Source organism: Leopardus geoffroyi, chromosome D1, assembly GCF_018350155.1.
Source record: "Leopardus geoffroyi isolate Oge1 chromosome D1, O.geoffroyi_Oge1_pat1.0, whole genome shotgun sequence".
In the NCBI taxonomy this organism is placed as follows: Eukaryota; Metazoa; Chordata; class Mammalia; order Carnivora; family Felidae; genus Leopardus; species Leopardus geoffroyi.
In genome coordinates, this window is record NC_059329.1 from 53601776 (window position 1) to 53622198 (window position 20423).

General features: G+C 46.0%; 1 protein-coding gene across 6 annotated transcripts in view; it reads left to right on the plus strand.

Annotated features, from left to right (window-relative positions):
- TENM4 (teneurin transmembrane protein 4) overlaps nucleotides 1-20423 on the plus strand; it is a 2911279-nt gene that overhangs the window by 2854476 nt on the left and 36380 nt on the right. For all 6 annotated transcript variants that reach the window (XM_045483835.1, XM_045483839.1, XM_045483838.1 and 3 more), the window contains 3 exons: nucleotides 7673-7905; nucleotides 11803-11957; nucleotides 17995-18872. In XM_045483835.1, the coding sequence (XP_045339791.1) occupies nucleotides 7673-7905; nucleotides 11803-11957; nucleotides 17995-18872 (1266 nt within the window). The remainder of the gene's footprint in view (nucleotides 1-7672; nucleotides 7906-11802; nucleotides 11958-17994; nucleotides 18873-20423) is intronic.

Consider the following 20423-nt stretch of genomic DNA (forward strand, 5'->3'; position numbering starts at 1 on the left):
GAGGAATGTTTAGGCCATATGAACCACCCAGATAGGTGGTTCATCAAATAGGAGCTTTATCTCAGAGTGGATTTGTCGTGTAGGCTCACAGTGAGGGTCAGCAGGCAGAAGGGAGCCACCTCATCAGAGACACCAAGAGAAACGTCTGCCCATCAGCACCACTGCCTTTGGGGCACTCTTCTGACTCCTGGGGAACAGTCACTTCAGAGTCCCCTGCCTCACACACATCTGGGTGACTTGAAAAAGCCGTGGGCAAATGGAGCTGGGGCGGCTACCAAGGTAGCTTTCAGTTACCCACAGGTGGCTCATACCAAAGTGGCGCGTGGGCTGGGTGCTGAGTGGGAATAAAAGAAAATCTTAGGCTGGCAGAAAGAGGCAGACCCCAAATCCAATAATGATCATATCCGTATCTATGTAATTAGATATGGTATTAATATAACAATCGTATATATTATTTTAAGATAATAATAACATGGACAGAGCATTTAGCGTGAGGCAGAAAGAAGGTTCATGGATTTACATGGGCTATAGCAGTTCATCCCCAAAGCACCCTGTGAAGTAGGTGCTCATGGCACATCTAATCTACAGATGAGAAAATTGAAACCCGCCCCCTCCCCGCCCGCCCATTGTCTGACCTTGAAAAAAAAAAATCACCTCATCTTTCTGAGCTTTACTTTTTGACTTGAGGTCAACAAAATCTCTCTTGGAAGCCATTTTAAGGGTTACAGAGGATACTTGTAAAGTATCTAGCATTGTGCCAGGCACAGAGGGGAGCTCCAGACATGGCTGCTATTATTATTGCTAGTATTATTATTATCATCATCATCATCATCATCATCATCATCATTATCGTAACAATTATATGATGATGATGGTGTCAACTTTCCCAAAAAGGAATTCAGTCCTCTTACAACCAAAGATACGTGTCTTAAAGTAAATTAAATAGAAGTTGGTAACAAAAGGAAAAAAGAGGAAACACATATGTGTGATTGTATGTCAGATTAGACCCTGGACTTTCTGGCAGCCAGAGTAAACAGGGAAACATAACTATTCTCATGGTTTGCGTTCTCAGAAATGGGAAAATGTGCTCACTTCTCAGAGGGGAGAATACTTTTTCCTGACACGGAAATCTAAAAGAATTTTTAGTGAGCTTTGTATGGCTGATCCCGAACTATACATCGATACATACCTTCAGGTTCAGTTTTAGAGAAAACATAGAAGTACATTTCATACGAAGATCTTGGGTGAAATCCTAGCATTTCACGTTGAGACCTTCAGTGAGTGGCAGTAACTGCCTGGGACGCAGCAGGGTTACAGGGGACCGAGCTGGGAAGAATTAGTAGGTCAGGGTTCTTGTCCAGCTTTGTTGTGCACTTGTGTGGCTTTGGGTTGGGCATCCCGCTTTTCTGGCTTCCAGTCTCATCATCTGTGAACTGTGAGAGCTGTGGTTTTGTTGCCTGATGTTTAGTGATCTTTTGATACATCCATGGCATGATTTCAAAGCCAGTTCCCTGCCCTCCCTCAATTCATCGTTTTCTCAGGTGCCAAAAACTATTTCTAAAGTAAAACCAAGTGGAAGGAAAAAAGGAATTTGTTTCTGCCTTCTCTGGTTTCTTAAAGAAAATCTGGAATGAAAACACCTAAGTCTGAGCTCTGATTTTAACTGGCACCTGGATATTGGTAAATCCCTTCCCCTCTCTAGGCCTTGGTGTCCCCATTCATAAATGTCAGAAGTGGATTAAAAATTCTAAAATTTTATCCTCTCTGTCCATGAGCATTTACTGTCTCAGCTGTTCCCAGGAATGGTAGCCTGCACACATGCTCCCCAGGGCAGCCTTGCATGCCTCTGGCTGTTCAGCCTCCATACCAGCCCACCGCGCAGGGACCCCTAATCCTTTGGGCATCTTCTTCTGTGGACCCTTTCAGGGAACGAGGATCCTCATTTCCTCCTGGATCTCTTCCCCAGGGTGATGGAGGATGCTTGATGCTTTTTTCAGGGGCACATTTGAACTCAGGTCTTCATCAATCTCCATCAACGTATTAAGTTAACTCCAACAGAAAGCCCTAACTTCCCCCAGGAAGTAGGTTGGGCAGGACAATATTAAGTCTGACATACTTGGCTTTTCCATTATGCAGTAACATAAATATTCTGAAGGTTTCTCCAGGTGACCAGCTGCCATTTATTGGGCATTTTTATTTCTTTTTTAAAAATTTTATTTAATCTTTATTTTTGAAAGAGAGCGAGGGGGCAGAGGAACAAATAGAGAGGGAGACACAGAATCCAAAGCAGGCTCCAGGCTCCGAGCTGTCAGCACAGAGCCTGATGCGGGGCTCAAACTCACTGTGTGATCATGACCTGAGCCGAAGTAAGAGCTTAACCAACTGAGCCACCCGGGCGCCCCTGGGCATTTTTATTTCTTAATGGAACTGGCACTATGCTCAGAAATTTATATTCTTTATACAATTGTGTCCTCAGAGTAGCCCTTTAATGTAGTTGTGATTATCCCCATTTCTTAGATGAAGAAACTAAGGCTCAGAGTAATGAAGTGATTTGCCCAAGGTCACCTACTAAGTGGGTGGTAGAACTAGTATTTGAACCCCTGTCTTTGTGGCTCTCCCCCCTGGTTCTAAAAACCAGTAAATCAAGTTCCACCAGGGCCACCACCAAATGTGGTCAGAGGATGCTAGTTATTCTGAGACAAAGGGAGAATTCTCACTAAGAAGCAGGGAATAGATTGCCTCTAGTCCCTGGACTCCCAGCTCCTATCAGGAAAGTCCCACACCATCCAGAAAGAGGACAGTGTGAGGCTTGATTTCAGTTCATGAATGTCCGGAATGGTACTCTTATAGCATCCAAGTGTGTACGTAGCTTCCAGAAGTGCCAGGCTCACGTTTGTGGAAGTAGAAAAGAATGTGGGTCCCACAGTGGACTCAGGAAACAGAGCTGTGACCCTTCTCTGTGCCCAGCCCGGCTCAAGATACCAGGAATCAGAACCGACTCAGACATGGTCCCTGCTGCAGAGCTGATCCCGGGGCTTTCAGCTGTAGGCCACCTTCCATGGTTTTGAGAGTATTCAAAGGCCTTGCTGCTCAAAGCAAGCAGACAGACCACACTGATATCCTCTGAGAACTTATTAGAAACATACGCTCTCAGGCCACACCTCAGAACTGCTGAACTGGAATCTGCATTTTAATACAATCTCCAGGTAATTCATCTGCATATTAAAATTTGAAGAGCGTGCCTCTAAGGCCTCAGTTTCCAAATCTGGCTGTGCCTCAGAGTCGCCTGGAGAGATCTTAAAGGGACAGATGCCCAGGCTCTTCGGATATTGTGGATGAGGTTTTTCTTTCTTAGGCTTTCCTGGTGAATGTGCTGTGTAACCATGTTTGAGAACCATCACTGTAAGATCCATAGCATTATTATTTCCCCTGTATGCTCCCAGCAAGATGGATAGCCATTCATTCACCGGCGCATAAATTTGTGGGCTTTTCTGGAGCACTTACTCTGCACCAGCCCAGGGCCAAGCAGCAGGGACTCGAAGCCGGTCCCTGCCCTTGAAGAGTTCGAGATGTCATTGAGGAGACAGACAACTAAGCAGAACAGTGTCTTAAGGTCCTACAGGTAGGAAAAGTATATTTGCTAAGGGTCTGGTGACACGACGAAGCAAGTGGCCAGTTCTCCAGGGGAGGTCTGGGGTCTGGGGGTCTGGGGATCCAGGAATGGCATTTCAGATGAAATGATGCTGGAACTGGATCTCAGGACATGGACGTGATCAGATGCTCCCCAGTGAGTAAGGGCAATGGTGCTTCCTAGGCTTGGAGAGGCAGTGTGGGGAAATAGGAAGAACACAGCCTTTAGGTCAAGAAGATTGGAGTCAGAAACCCATCCTGCCACCTAGCAGTCTCTAGCTCTGGTCAAGGCACTTCACCTCTGGTGGTCTTAGTTTTCTGAAATACTAAAAAAAAAGCACCTGCCTTACATGGCAGTTGTGAGGAACGTCAGGCTGTGCGTGCAGAGCACAAGGATGGTGTCTGGGACGGAACACACACCCAGAGGTGGTAGCGGATGCCTTCGTACCAGTGACAGTCATCTCTCCAAGCTGTGTTCCACCAAACGGTGGCCCTGCCCCCGATGGGGGCCCAGGTGCTGCTCCCTGTGCAGGTGGCATGAGGAAGGAGGGCGCTGAAGACTGTCCAAGTGCTCTTCCAACCAGAAAGGGCTGTTGAGATGTATTATTTCATTTGATCCTGATGACAAGCCTGTGAGCAACGCAGAGCAGGGACTTAATCATTTGACAGCCGAGAGACCTACAGTTTGAGCGATTTAGGGGACTTGCTCCAGTGAGAACCCACATCTTCTAAATTCAAAGCTAGCATTCTTTCCCCTACACTAACCCGACTGCCAGACCTCAAATATGTCCTTGAGCAGAGAAGATGGGCCACGGCTCTTACAGACTCCCTGGGACAATCCTGCTGGTGCCACCTTCTTCTGGAATTCACTGAGCTGAGAAACTGTACATGAGTGGCACTTCTCTGGGTCACTGCAGGAAGACATGAGCCAGAAACTCAGGGGGCTAATCTAAGTGGACAGGGCCCCCACCACATTCCCTCAGGGACACATTTTCTGCCAAGGTAGATAGCACCGGTTTATCATGAGTGATGCACAAAGAAATGAAATGATTCCCCCTCCCCCCACCCCTCCCCGCTCACCACCCCACCTCGCAGCTGTCGTCAGGGAAGCAGAGAGATCCGGGCTGCCCCACATTGCAGACTGGGATCTAAGGTCACTGCATTTTATTTAGCCAGAATCAGTGTCATCTGGGAAGATCAAATCTGTGCTGCATTAGAGGGTAAGTCACAAGGGACATTTCAACATAAACAGCGCATCTATCCTGTTATCCATTTCCCTCCAAAGAGAAGGAAAAGAAACATCCAAGTAATTTGAGTGAAATGGTATTTAAATAAACTCAAAATGGAGATACCATCCATTTAAAGCAAGTGACAGCTATGCCCTAGAAGGCATCAAGTTGAACATTAGAAATACAAAAATGAATAAAATCCCATCTCTTCCCTTCAAGGACTGACTGTCAGATCTGGGAGACAGCCACATAAATAAATACCACGGCATTATGTGAAGTGTCCTGTAACCCAGTTATGAGCAGATATGAATCTCCACACACACGGGTTAGGGAAGGTTTTGCCAGAAAAGGTGCCACTGAGCTGATACCTGAAGAATGAGTAGGAGTTTAGCAGGCTGGACAGGGAAGGGGACAGGACACTGCACAGAGTGGGAACAGCAGTTATAGGGAGGTGTGGAGGTGTGTGTGTGGGACCAGATGTCCCTTGTGGACTGCAGGGCGTACCGGGGGTTACGAGGCAGCTGCAGAGAGTGTTGCTAGGCTGGGGAGTCTGAAATCAGCCTATAAAACATGGGGCGCCCTGGAAGAGAGGGCACTGGGGTGATGTGACAATGTCTGGGTTACAACAAGGAAGAATGGCCTGGAGAGGACCCAGGCTGCAGTCGGAGAGACCTGCCTTTTATTTGAAAAGGATGATGTGGTGGGACAACCATGATAGAGCTAGAGAGGAAGGACAGTTGGAGAAAATCACGTCACCTTAGTCTAATTCAGGGAGAGAAAACCAACAGGGAAATCTTAGTTCTGGGAACCTAGCCCTGTTAAGAAGCAGCCAGTCCCGGGGCGCCTGGGTGGCGCAGTCGGTTAAGCGTCCGACTTCAGCCAGGTCATGATCTCGCAGTCCGTGAGTTCGAGCCCCGCGTCGGGCTCTGGGCTGATGGCTCAGAGCCTGGAGCCTGTTTCTGATTCTGTGTCTCCCTCTTTCTCTGCCCCTCCCCCGTTCATGCTCTGTCTCTCTCTGTCCCAAAAAAAATAAATAAACGTTGAAAAAAAAAAATTTAAAAAAAAAAAGAAGCAGCCAGTCCCCAAGATAACACCCAAAGCAAGGGATGGTTATGATGACAGACAGTTGGGGCCAGATTAAAACCTTTAGGGACCTTGACACTGAAATGATTATGCTGCCCCAGTCTTCATATGTAATTCAGAAAACACCAATCTGTGCAATAAAATTTTGTTTTTCAAAAGAACCCAAAACCTACATGCCCCATGAAACATAAAATAGCTTCCTTCTAGACTCGTCTGATTGTCTTACTTGCATCTTGAAGGATTGACAGCGCGCCTACTTTGCTGGTGCTGTAGACACTGCTCAGTCTGCCCTCTGAATCCCCAGCACGGTTTACATCCCACCATCCAGTGGAAATGGCCTGTGCCGGGCCATCCAACCTGAACAGAGGGAGATTCCCTTGAATTGGAAGACATTCTGGAGACTTGGAAGGGGATACCAGTATTAAGATGCAGTTTGAGGCTGGCCACGCACAGGAACTGAAAATTCGTTTCCAGGATTCCAGCTCCAATTTGGCCTAGACCTGGAGTAACGAGGCCATGCACAGGAACTGAAAATTAGTTTCCAGGAGTTAAGATTCCAGCTCCAATGCAGCCTAGACCTGGAATAACAAGGCCATGCACAGGAACTGAAAATTAGTTTCCAGGAGTTAAGATTCCAGCTCCAAATTCTGCCTAGACCTGAAAGAAATTATAAAGCTGTACCATGTGATAGGAAAATTCAGGCTTAATAAGGAATACCTAGTCTGTCTTCCTCTCCAGCTGCAAAACCAGACATAATGACTAGGAATTAAAAGAACAGTCACAATTATTATCTGTCATGTGCCGTGCACTATGCTAAATATCTTTCACATACGATTTTATATAATTTTCTCAGTATACCGACAGGGTGGCTGTTAATACCCCATTTTGCAGAGGAAGAAAACTTAAGGCCCAGAAGGCCAGGTAACTTGCCCAGGTTTCAGAACCTGGAAATGACAGAGCCAGACGTGAAACCCAGACCGATCTGATTCCTAAGCTTGTGCCTCTTTGCTGCCATGTGCCAAGGGGTAGCACCTTGTCTCTGCAACCCTCCAGACAACCGTGGTCTGCCTTTGCTTTCCTCTGTTGGCACAGCCTTGTCATGATGACTGATTCGCAGATATGGAACAATCATCAGAACTACTCTCTTGGTTTATTTATTTTTCCTTGGGTGTTGCTGCAAATTATAAACTAATCCTGCAATTCATTACATCTGACTGCAGAAGGAAGACTGCTGGGCCCCTGATAAGTATAATGTGAGGATAGACAGAAGACTATATTGCCACCAACTGGGAGTCAGATCTGGCCAGGGACTTATCAGTCAGTCCCGAGGAGGCAGTAGGGCTGCTATAAAAACTTGCAGGAGAAGATCTTGTGTTTTAAACTCTTGAGGTGTTTTTTCAAGTCAGGCCCTCTCTTGTTTCTGGCTTGGATTTACAAGCCACCTGTGGTAAACCTCATTGATAATCCTTTTAAGAAAACATGTATTAAGTACCTAATATGGACATAGCTCTGGCTGGACATCACAGTCATTGGCAAGAGCTTTTTGTATTATTAGTTAGGTAAGAGGGATAGTTAAGCCAACCACTGGGGTCAGAAAAATTAGGGAACAATCACCCAAAAGGGGGACACCATCGCCATGTGACTTTTTGCATGAAGTCTAGTTGTACATCTCTGGTTAGCTGATAGGAAGAAAGAAAGTACTCACCAGCTGGTATGTCCTTATTTTCCAGTCACAGCCCAGCGCACAAATACTACCTGACCACAGACCCCATGAGCGGGGCTGTTTTCCTGTCGGACACCAACAGCCGGAGGGTCTTTAAGATCAAGTCCACCGTGGTGGTGAAGGACCTTGTCAAGAACTCCGAGGTGGTCGCAGGAACAGGTGACCAGTGCCTCCCTTTTGATGATACTCGCTGTGGGGATGGTGGCAAGGCCACCGAAGCCACACTGACCAACCCCAGGGGTGAGTAAGGCTTTGCTTTTTAAGTACAAGCAGTAATGTTGATTGAGGTCCTAATGGTTAACTTCCCAGGAGTTGTGAGTCTAATACCACAGTCAGGCTTAGAATTGGAAAAAATTGTAAATTCACACCCTTTGATAGCAAAATTCAGGTTTAATGCCCACTCCATTTTTCAAAAGAAATACATGTTTATCGTTGTGAAAACATTCTGGAAAATACCAAGATGTCTGCAGAGAAAAGTTAAAATTGTCATAATTCCACCTGCTGAGAGATATTCCCAGGTAACATTTCCTGCCTTTCCTTCTAGTCTTTTTTCCACATGTTTGCATGCATGTGTTTGTGTGCTCACCAAAAACAAAATGAGGCCACATTAAACTTTTTTGGTAACCTACTTTTTTTCCCCTAGATGGTATATCACGAACATTTCTCCATGTTACCCATCTTCTTTGTACTCGTTTTTATGGCTATATAGTATTCCAAAGAATGGACGTCTCATCACTTATCAGCCCCCTACTGTTGGACATTTATGCTCTCTCTCACGTTACTGTTTTATAAGAACATTGCAGTGTATCATCTTTGTAGATGTTCACATGCTGTAAGACGGGTTAGCTGTAAGTTTCAATTTTGAGTCCTTCAAAAAGACCTCTTAATACCCACAATCACAATTTTTCACTCACTTGTTCAGCAAGTATTTACTGAGTGTGCGGTATGCTGTGGTTGCATAGATAATTTTAATGTAGCAGAATAAATAAGACTTGAGCGTGAATCACTGATGTGGGAGAGAGGAAGAAGTGCTCCCTGGCAAGCCAGGAGACAGAACTGTGCAAGGGACTTAAATAAAAGCCGAGAGAGGCCCCTTGTGCCTAGAAGACAGGGAAGGCTTTTTGGAAGAGAAGCCATCATTGTCGACATTCATCAGCAAAGCATCCATTGTGTGCTGGCCATAAAGCTGGGTGACCTCTAGTGTCTAAGTCTCAGCATCCCCCTCAATAAAATTGGGGTAACAGTACCTTCGGTGTCCACCTCCTAGGTTTGTTCTGAGGGTCGTAATAAATATATGTCATATGCTATACCACAAAAATGTCCTATGTGATTGTATTAGCAAATGGTGCCAGGTTTCAGGCCTCTCCTAGACCCAGATGTACCCCTAGTGAGTGAATTAATATCTGTGAAAAGTGGTTGGTAAAATGCAGCTGCTACATGCGCTTTTAAGTCAAAGCATTATTGTCTAGTGAAATCAGGCAGTTCTGTATTCAAATTCAGACATTGCCACCTAATAGCTGTGTGAGTTTAGGTGAGTTGCTTAACCTCTCTGAGCCACATTTTCCTCACCTATGAAATAGAGATATACTGTACAGTTGCAGTACAGATTAAATATTATCAGGAATGAAAATGCTTGGTTCATTGGTTCCAGATACCTGATAAACATTCTCATTACTGACTCCTATTATAGTTGTTGTATTACATTACCTTATGTTATCACACCACATCATATATTATATTATATAACCTCTATTAGATACCTGATTGGTCAGGTAGTAACTGTGGGGTAAGTATTGTGACATCCATGGTCCTAACTATGATGCCCTCCTAATTATGATTTCCTAACACTGAGCAAGTAGCCTGCAGCAGAAAGAACAGGCTTACACTTAGGGATCCTGCGTTATGATTCGGTCCTACTGTTCCCTGCCCTCTGACCTCCTCCTTTGGGCCTCACTTTTCCCATTGGTAAATGAGCCGATTGGGCTAAATGACCTCCCCCCCCCCCCCCCCCCCCCCCCCGCCCCGACACCACGTGCAGTTGCAACATTCTATTCTCTTCAAATTAAAAGCTTTTTTTGAAAGTGTTATTCTCTCCAGGTCTTTCTCAGTTGCTTCACACACATATGTGTTCTCCACCCGCCCTCCTCCCACCCCCGCACACACAGACACACGCATGCATGCACACAGTTGTAGTAGCAGTGAAATTGCCCAAAAGCCTGTAATTAACCCAGATAGAAATGACAAGGGTGCCACAATATGCAGACACTTCGCAGCAGGGAGGAGAAAAGATGTCCATCTATTTAGCACAACAAAAGGAGAAAAACTGAAGTAATTAATCAGGGGGCAGGTCGCTTCTATTAGCCTGTGCAGCCAACTTTGTAAACAAGAATCCTGATTGTTCGTGGAGCACTCATCAGTCCTAGCAGATGGAAGAGAAAGACAGAGCATAGCCAGGCAGACAAGAAAACTCCTGTCCTGCTACTTAAAGAATGTAATTAATTTACATTCTAGGCAGGGAGGAGGAAAGGCTTGCTTCCCTGCCTGAAGGCTGCCTTGTCCTCTGTGTGAAATCGCTCCCCAGCCCTGAGCAGCCTTAAGGAGGGGGTGGAAAGAACACCACTCCAGAGGACTTCATCATTCAGAGCCCCTTGGGTGTCTGAAACCGCCCCAGTCACGGACACGCAGACCCCGAGCAAAGGGTCTTCACAAAGTGCTGGTCGAATTCTCATAATTATAGCTGCTAATAATTATTGAGGGCTAACTGTTACACATCAGATGTTATTATCCCCATTCTGTGGATGAGGAAGCTGGACTTAGTGAAATGCCACGGCCAAGGTTATACAACTGGAAAGCTTTCTCTGGCAAGCGTCTCTACCTCTGTGAACCTTTCTCCAACCCCTTCTTTCATTTCATTGCCCAGAGAAGACTGAGCAGAGCAAAACTGACCAGAATCGCCTTTCCTTCATCATGTCTCTCCCTAGGGCACTCCGCCTGGTGCTGGCTCATCCCCAACCTCCCCATCTAGACCATGTGCTCCTGGGGGTCATGTGTCGCCCCCTAGTACCCCTGAGCAGTTCTCAGTTTGGTAGGGCTATTTCTAAATTCGGGATGTTGCACCCAGGGTGGAAATGAGTCTCACCCACAATAAAACATATCAGTCTCGGCCACGCCCAGAATGAGTATTTCCAGGAGTGAGGCCAAGCAGGGATGTGTTGGGGAGGGGGGGGAAATAAACACTTCAGGATGATTTTGATACACATCACTGGTTAAGAAGTACTGATTTACTAGAGTGGTTCTGAAACTTTGTTTCATATCATGATCACCCAAGGTGCTTGTCAAAAATACAGATAAATATTCAGGCTCCACTTGAGATGTTCTGAACCAACTACCTGTGGGATACATGATAGAAGGCTTCCAGATGATTCACAAACACAGCCGGCAGTGAGAAGTACAAATTTAGAACAATCCCTTTATTTAAGAGCTGAGAATCCAAATGCAGAGATATCCAGTGACTTGCCCAAGGCCACACAGCTGGTCATGGAGAAAGTGAATGGTGAATTCAGACTGCTGTCTTCCACGTGCCTTTTTTAAACATTTATTTCACCCATATTCTCTACACAAACCCAAAGGATTCATGTTTAGGCTGTATACATCTATAATTACCAATGACCATAAACTAAGAATAGAAAAACATGGAGGATGATTCTCTTGGAAGAAAAGAAAAATTGTTACCAAAATGGGGATGGATTTAATTACGAGAATTACAAGGCTTCAGAAGTTAGGTTAACTTAACTCACAGCTTTGACACTGAAAAGGGTTCTCCTTACTGCCAAGTCCAGTGCTTGACAAACCCCCAGAAGTAGGAGTCCAGTTTTGGTGACTACCTAAGCTGATAGGTAAAAATCTCAGCAGTAAGGTGGAGGGACCAGAGCCCTGGAGACTCGGGTTCTAATCCCTGCTTTGAATAAGTCACCCTAAGCCTCTGGGCATCTGTCTTCCAGCCTTTGGATGGGGAATGAATCCTATGGGGAGGATGCAATCAAATCACAGAGGGGAGGTTCTTAATCAGCCCACAAGGCTCCATCTGCGCATATGTTGTTACCACCTCTAACGCTGGTTTTGGCTTCTCTTTCCCAGGCATCACGGTGGACAAGTCTGGGCTGATTTACTTCGTGGATGGCACCATGATCAGACGCATTGATCAGAATGGGGTCATCTCCACCCTGCTGGGCTCCAATGATCTTACCTCAGCCCGGCCCCTCAGCTGTGACTCCGTCATGGATATTTCTCAGGTAAGGGGAGAACTCTGCCTGCTAGAGCCCTGGGGCTGCACGCTCATCCTCTCACCAGTACCCAGCTCTCCCGCTGGCCCCCCATCTTTATGCTGCACTAGCCTTTGAAGAGCACATTCTTGGGGCTGGGCCTGGGGAAGCACTAAGGACACAAAGATGAGCAGGGCGAAGCTCGGTGCTCTGGGAGTTCACCAGAGGGATGACAGGTGGTCGTCAGAGGGATCCCCGTGGACAGTGAAGAAATCTGCCCAAGGAAGCTTCAAAGGCAGCAGAGAGTCAAATGCTGTGAATTTAAATCCATAGCTGCCTGTGAGTCCCCTCTTTGGAAACACAGGTACTTGTACATTGTCTTTTCTCTTTCTCTACTGTAAATGACATGAGGACAGGAATTCTGTTCATCTTTTCCTGTGCTCTAACCAGAGTACCTTGTATACAGTAGGAGTACAACCAGTATTTGGTGATTAATTAATTGATTGGCTGATTGACTCCAAGCTTTGCCGCTCACTAACTGAGTGACTTTGGACAAATTCCTGAAGTCCTTTGAACCTCTTTTTTTTTTATATCTTAAAAATGGAAATAGCTGACTTCAGCCTGGCAGGATTGCTTCGAGAAAACACGAACAGTGCATACTAGGCTCCTGGCACCGCTTGGCACTTGAAAGGTGGTCAATCAACAGAAGTTCTGGTGCCCACATTCACAAAGGAAGTGCAATTTGTGCCAGGTTTTGAAGGTTTAATAGGGGTTTCTGGGTGGCCAGGAAGAATGGAGACATTTCACACAAAGGGAACAGCATGTGCAAAGGTACAAAGATGTTCATGGGCCCGGTATATTCAAGGACCATTGGAAGATCGAATGCTTGAGCATAAGGTTCTTGGAATGAAGAAGCAGGAGTTGAAACTGGAGTGTTATTTGGGGCCAGTTAGGGAACGACCTTCCCATGCCGTGCCAAACAGTTTGGACCTTAGCAGTGAACACCAGTAATCCAGTGCGGACCCAGTGACTGGCAGTTCAGCATGTCCTTAGTTTGTCCTGCAACGTCTTGGCAAGGAAAGTGTCCTTTATTGCTAGATCTTTCGGCAGGCAGAGCTGCCAGCATTAGCAAAACCCAGGAAAAAGGAAGGCACGAGTTACATTAAATTGTAGAGTGGGGACAGCAATAACCACATTTAGCTTTTTAAACCTCCTTGTAGGGCAGGCTGCACACAGGCCCTTTTCCACTGACTGTTCACCTGCTCCCTGTACTCAGGGTGCAACAGAGGCCAGGAGGCCCCCCTGTTAGTGACATGTGTTGTGGAGCGCTGTCCCCAGAGCCCCAAGGCTGGTGCTGGCGGTCCCAACACCCGCGTCACATCCCTTTCGGTTGCTGGCGTGGTTTTCCTCTGCACTGGCTAATGTGATTGTTCCGCTCCAGAATGGAATCTGTTCTCTGCCACTCGTCTTTCCAATTTGGCAGGCTTCCCCTTGCTGGCTCGAGAATTTCCCTCTCCAGTCTGTGAGCAAGCTTGAATTACCCGTCAGGAAGCTGCTACGGCCTGAGGATGTGCACGCGAGTATTTTCAATTCTCAAAACGGGCCCCGCACCAGCCAGCACAGGGCACTGAAAATTTTCAATCCACACGTTGGAAAGTTGTTTTACTTTAGTGAGAGGTGCTACCAAGCAGCCAAATCAAAAGCTCTGAAGACAACCGGCGTGTAGTGGAACGGGGAAAAAACCCACACTTAGCTTCAGAAATCCTGGGCTGAAATCCCTTTGTCCCTGGTCCTCGCTACCCTCATCTGAATCTAAGCATGGAATTTTTTTTTTTTACCAAACTGTCCAGACACGGCTTATATTTTTATATACACATATGGGCGGGGGTGCTGGCTTTCATTCTGAGAGCTTCCTCTGTACAAACACTCAGAGCTGTTTTACTGCCCCGTGGGGAGCAGGGAGTAAGCCAGAGAGCTAAGAACACAGCTCAGAGGCAAGAGCAAAGCAGGGAACCAAGGAACTTGGCCAGCTCCCCTGGGTGGAAATAAGCCCAGGGCCAAGGAGAAACTAGAGGGAGGAATGGAGAAGAGAAGAAACAGAAGATGTTGCCGCCAATCAAAAGAGGGGATTAGTTCCTAGCTCAGCAGGCTACAGGGTGTGACCATATGTAGGGTCCAAAATGACTTCTGAAGAACTTCTTATGTGCCAGGCACTGTTAGAAAGGAGAATACAGAGATGAGTAGGACTTCCTTTTTCTTACCTAGCTGTCACAATATTCCCAAGAGGTGATATTATCTACCCCATTTTACAGATAAGAGAACTGAGGCTTGGGGCGGTGGGGGGGGGGGGGGGGGGGGGGCGGGGAATTGCAGTTATAAATGCAGAGCCCTGTGCTTGTTTCCATCAGGGATGTGGAAATGAATTTTTTAATGAAATCCTGTACATAAATTGCCTAGCACAGTGCCTGGCAGCTAGTAATAGGCTGTAAATATTCATTCCCTTTATAATTTACAAAGCAATTCCTTGTACATTGTCTTGATACTCACAATTACTCTGTGTAATATTTATTACCTCCATTTACATATGAGGAAAGAAGTTCAAAGTGTTTAAGTAATGCACACCTGTAGTAATTGTAGAACTGAGATAAGAGGTGAGGTGTGCTGGCCCCAAATCCCTCGCTCTTTCCGTGCCGTTGACCAGTCATGTAGTCATTCATTCATCCATCTGGCAATCCTGTTTTTGAGAACAAATAAGTCTGCAATAAGGCAGTTATCTCAGAGTGCTTTGAAAAAGGCACAGAGTGTTCTGGAGGACAGAGGAGAGGGGGCTCTATCCCTTCTCAGGACCACAGAATGTGGGAGCTGGAGGGACGACAGCAATTCTAAAGTCTTGTTTCTCCATTTTAGCAATGGGACATTAAGCCTGAGCACCCCTGTCACTAACAGGAGGGAAATCGGAGAAGCTTGTGTATTTGGTCTGCTCCAGAACTAACACACGGGCTCTGTGACAGAGCCAGGACTGACCCTCAAGCCCTGTTCCTTCTTTTCCAGGTGCTCTGTGCACAGGGCAGGAAGGACAGAGCAGAAAAGCGCTTGCTCTTCCTTCCTTCCTTCCCCTCTTTCCAATCCCCCTTCCCCCTCCTCACCGACCCATCAGGGAGCCATCTTTTCATCATAATGACTGGCAGAAAGGTCTGAGCAAGCAGGTCCCCAAGGTGCCAGAGGACCAGAAGGCATAAAATATTTAGCAGCCAGTGTTGACAAGAAATGGGTTTTAGGAAATTGAAAACTCCCCTGTCACGTTACAGTAAACTGTTCTGATGCAGCCAAGGGCTGCCGTGACGCTATGCTCCAGAGAGTACTGGGAAGTGTGAAGGCAGCGGCTCTGGCCAGTGGCTCTGGCCTGCCTCAGGCTCCCTGGCTCTGTGCGGGCAGAGGGGCCCAGGCTGGGAGTGAGGGAGCAAGAAGACGAGGAAGCAGGGCCCGAGGATGGCCCTGAGCAAAGGGTCAGACGGAGGTGGCCACATCTCATAGGTATATAATTTACTGGGGTTTCTTTCTGCGTTAGTAAACTACCACATGGACATTGTAGAAAATGTAAAAAGTTAAAAATTACAAAGAAGAAAGTTAAAATTACCCCTAATCCAAGTACATTAACATTTTGGTTTTTCTTCTCCCCTCTATCTATAATCTAATTTATTGTTACATTTTCCCCCAATTGGGATCGCATTGTGCTTACAATTCTGTAGCCTATTCTTTTCAATTAATACATAGCAAACATTTTCCAATGTCATTAAATATGCATCTATAACATCACTTTTAAGAGCTACATGGAGTATTCTAACTCATGGGTGAACTAAATACCATTGTTGATTTAGTGAATTCCCTCTTGTTGGGCACTTGAGTCGGTTGCAGTTTTTCACCATCATTAAACATTGCCGTGGTGTGCACCATTGTTTACAAGGTGCAAGAGCAAATTCCTGGGAGAGAAATTTCTTACCTAAAGTAACGTGCGCATTTAAGTAAGCCCCACGTTGGACGGAGGGTTTGTAGGGGGCTCAGGAACCAGAGGTGGTGAGTTCCTAGGAGTGCGGTAGACAACTGGGATGGAGGAGACGCTTCCAGCCCATGTGCAGTGTGTCTGGATGACCTCTTGGGGACACAGCTGGCCAGTGGCTTCCGGTAGCGCCAGCACCTACCTCCCAGTGTGCTGTTTCCACAATCCAACCTCCTCCTCCTCATCCACCAACACAGCATTCTTCACCTCAGACCCTGCCAACTGCATCCCATGCATGCCTACCTGCAAGCTCACCATCGTCCCTGCCAGCTTCCCAGCCCGGCTCAGAGGAGGCTCGGGCTGGGCCCCAGGACCTCTGAACCCCTCATTCCCATCGCCACCTTCATTAATGTCTTCTGGGAGGACCTGTTCTCTGGGGTGCTAGAAACCATTTTCTTTTTTTTTTTTTAACTTTATTTTTTTCTTCGCTTTTTTAAGATTTAAATCCACATTAGTTAATATAGAATAATAATGTTTCAGGAATAGAATTTAGTGATTTATCACTTAACATGTAACACCCAGTGCTCATCCCAACAAGTGCCTTCCTTAATGCCCATCACCCATTTAGCCCATCCCCCCAACACCCTACCAGCAACCCTCAGTTTGTTTTCTATAAGAGCACATAAAAGTCTCTTAAAGTTTGTCTCCCTCTCTGTTTTTACCTTTTTTTTGTTTCCCTTCCCCTATGTTCATCTGTTTTGTTTCTTAAATCCACATGCGAGTGAAGTCATATGCTATATGTCTTTCTTTGACTCACTTATTTCACTTAGCATAATACCCTCTAGTTCCATCCACGTTGTTGCAAATGGCAAGATTTCATTCTTTTTTGGTTGCCAAGTAATAGTCCATTGAATATATGTACCACATCTTCTTTATCCATTTGTCAGTCAATGCACATCTGGGCTCTTTCTATACTTTGGCTATTGTCAATAGTGCTGCTATAAACACTGGAGTGCATGTGCCCCTTCGAATCCGCATTTTTGTATCCTTTGGGTAAATACCTGTTAGTGCAATTGCTGGGTAGGGTAGTTCTGTTTTTAATTTTTTGAGGAGCCTCTATACTGTTTTCCAGAGTGTCTGCACCAGTTTGCATTCCCACCAACAAAAAGAGATCCTTTTTCTCCACATCCTCGCCAACATCTGTTGTTGCCTGAATTGTTAATTTGAGCCATTCTGACAGGTGTGAGGTGGTATCTCACGGTGCTTTCGATTTGTAGAGAAACCATTTTCTAGAGCTGGGAGTCACAAACTTCAGTGTGCACATGAGTTATCCGGGGATTTTATTTAAATGCAGATTCTGATTCAGTAGGTTTGGTGAGACCTGCCATTCTGCATTTCTGACCAGCTCCCAGGCGATGTCAGTTCTGGATATTGAGGAAAGGCTTGTTCTTCCTGATAAACTGAATTTGGATATTCGTGTTAATCCATGAATTCAGTGGGTTGAAATATCGTCTTTCGTACAGGTATCATATCAACAGTTCACGTAGAGTCTGAGATATCTGAACAATTCCTGCTTCAGCCTCCAGACTCTATCTGCCTTCTTCTCCCACCTCCATAACATTAGCTGTCATTATTTGAGCACTTACGATAGGTTAAGCACTCTGGGGTATTGTCAGTCCTGTTTTACGGATAATGAATATTGAGGCTCAGAGAGGCAAAGTAATTTGCCAAAGGTCATAATGGTGGGGCTAAGATCTGAACCTAGACCTGTCTGGCTCCCAAATCTATCTCTTGTTTACTTTTTATGTTTCTTTTTTTTTTTTTCCTTTTTATTCCCTTCTTCATATTTTGGGAGTCTAATGGAGACCATCAGGTGTCTTGGGGGCAGCTTTTGCATGGTTTCACTCAGATCAGGGGGTTTGACCTCCATTGTTGATGACAAGCCACTGTGAGATCAGGCAGGACTGCGTGTGAAGGCACTTGGGACATTATTACAAGCTATATGGGCTGTGGGACGATAAGTGGTGAACACCTTGCTGGGCGTCTGAGTATCGGTGTCTCCATTGTCAGGTTCGCCTGGAGTGGCCCACAGACTTAGCTGTCAACCCGATGGACAACTCTCTCTACGTCCTTGACAACAATGTGGTCCTGCAAATCTCTGAAAACCACCAGGTGCGCATTGTCGCTGGGAGACCCATGCACTGCCAGGTCCCCGGCATCGACCACTTCCTGCTGAGCAAGGTGGCCATCCACGCAACCCTGGAGTCTGCCACGGCCTTGGCCGTCTCACACAATGGGGTCCTGTACATTGCTGAGACCGATGAGAAGAAGACCAACCGCATCAGGCAGGTCACCACTAGCGGAGAGATCTCGCTGGTTGCTGGAGCCCCCAGTGGCTGTGATTGTAAAAATGATGCCAACTGTGACTGTTTCTCTGGAGATGATGGCTACGCCAAGGATGCAAAGCTGAATACCCCATCTTCCTTGGCTGTGTGTGCCGACGGGGAACTTTATGTGGCTGACCTGGGGAATATCCGAATTCGGTTTATCAGGAAGAACAAGCCTTTCCTCAACACCCAGAACATGTATGAGCTGTCCTCTCCAATTGACCAGGAGCTCTACCTGTTTGATACCAGTGGAAAGCATCTGTACACGCAGAGTCTGCCCACAGGAGATTACCTGTACAACTTCACCTACACTGGGGATGGCGATGTCACACTCATCACAGACAACAACGGCAACATGGTGAACGTCCGCCGGGACTCTACCGGGATGCCCCTCTGGCTGGTGGTCCCAGATGGCCAGGTGTACTGGGTGACCATGGGCACCAACAGTGCACTCAAGAGTGTGACCACGCAAGGACATGAGTTGGCCATGATGACATACCATGGCAACTCTGGCCTTCTGGCAACCAAAAGCAATGAAAATGGATGGACAACATTTTACGAGTAAGTATCACAACAAGGCCACTTGATGATCTTGTTTCATGAGATGTATTGTACAATTAGAGGTGAGTCGATGGAATGAAAATTTTTGGATATATTTTGTTTTCGCTCAGAATTTGGGATGCAAACCATTATTGCCTACAATATGTTCTGCGTGTTCATATTCCAGACGATTGCTCCTAGAAAGCAACACGATGTAGTGGAAAAGGCATGAACTTTGCCATTAGAAGAGTTGGGCTTGCATCCCTCTAGGCCTCAGTTGCCACATCTGTACAATGGAAATACCTGCCCAGCATAGCACAGGGAATTAATGTAGATAAATACCACAGAGCGCTAGCATCTTCATATGATTCCTGTCCAGAAATAATGGCAATGGGAGAAAGAACGGTTCCATGTAGATGAATTTTCCACGTAATCAAAGCTCACATTGTCAAGTTTCAAAAAAATATTTGTTTTCATTTTAACCATTTGGGGTGGAACTTAACAAATGCTTTCCATGCCTCCCTTCTCAAACCCGTTACACGAACATAATGAAACCTTTCTCTTTATGAGTCGAGATCCTTAATAAGGAACAGCCACAATTGCATATTATGTAGAAAGTGAGGCCAGAACCCTTTGCCCCTGCCCAAAGTGATTGTAAACTGTTCTTTGATCTGCTCCTGTGTCTCTTGGTATAACTTTACTGCTTCCCCCCTCAGAGCGGCGCTATTGCATCACTACATGTTATGGTCGTGCCACCCACCCCCAGGGGCTCACTTCCCTTCCCCTCCTCCAGGGTAGCACTTCTTAAGTGGTGTAGCCAGAAAACCAGAAGTTCGGCTTATTCCAATCCTAGTCAAATCAAATACATATGTATCTGAGGTCTTCCTCTTTGAGCTATTTTAATGAATGGATTTTGTACCTTCTCGTTTTGCTACAAGGCTGAGATCTTGGGGGCGGAAGGGGGCAGGGGTTGGTGGCCGGAAGCTTTAAAAAATCTAAGTAGCACCAGATATGGGCTAGGAACCACATTATTGCATTTAATCCTCACAACAACTCTGGAAAATGAACAATAGTATCCGTTTTATAGAAATAGAAACTAAAGCTCAGAGAGGCTCTCTGTTAGACAGTGAGAATGTGGCAGAACTGGGGTCTGTCTGATGCCAGAGCTCCTGTGCTTTCAGCCCTGCCCTGCTGTCCCCTGCTGAGTTTGTTAATCCCAAATGAACTTAAATCCTTGAACTGTAAATTTTTCTCAAGCTTGTTCAAGCGTCAGTTTCTCACAGTCCTGGAATCCAGAGGAAAAGGATTTGTAATAGATTTTTCAGTACAATTTGCACCCAAAAAAATGTCACAGCAATTTGTACAAAGTTCACTGGCTAAATTCCCGTCTCCAAACCCGGGCCTTGTTAATTACAAAGAAAGACAAAGATCCAGGAAAACAGCAATTATCTTGATTAACTCATTGAAAGGGAAATACACTAAATAATTCAATTTCCCTCCATTGCCCAATGGAAATCTCTTCTACATTATTTAGCCAACACAGGGGTTTCTTTGTCAGAGCAAAGGGGAGCA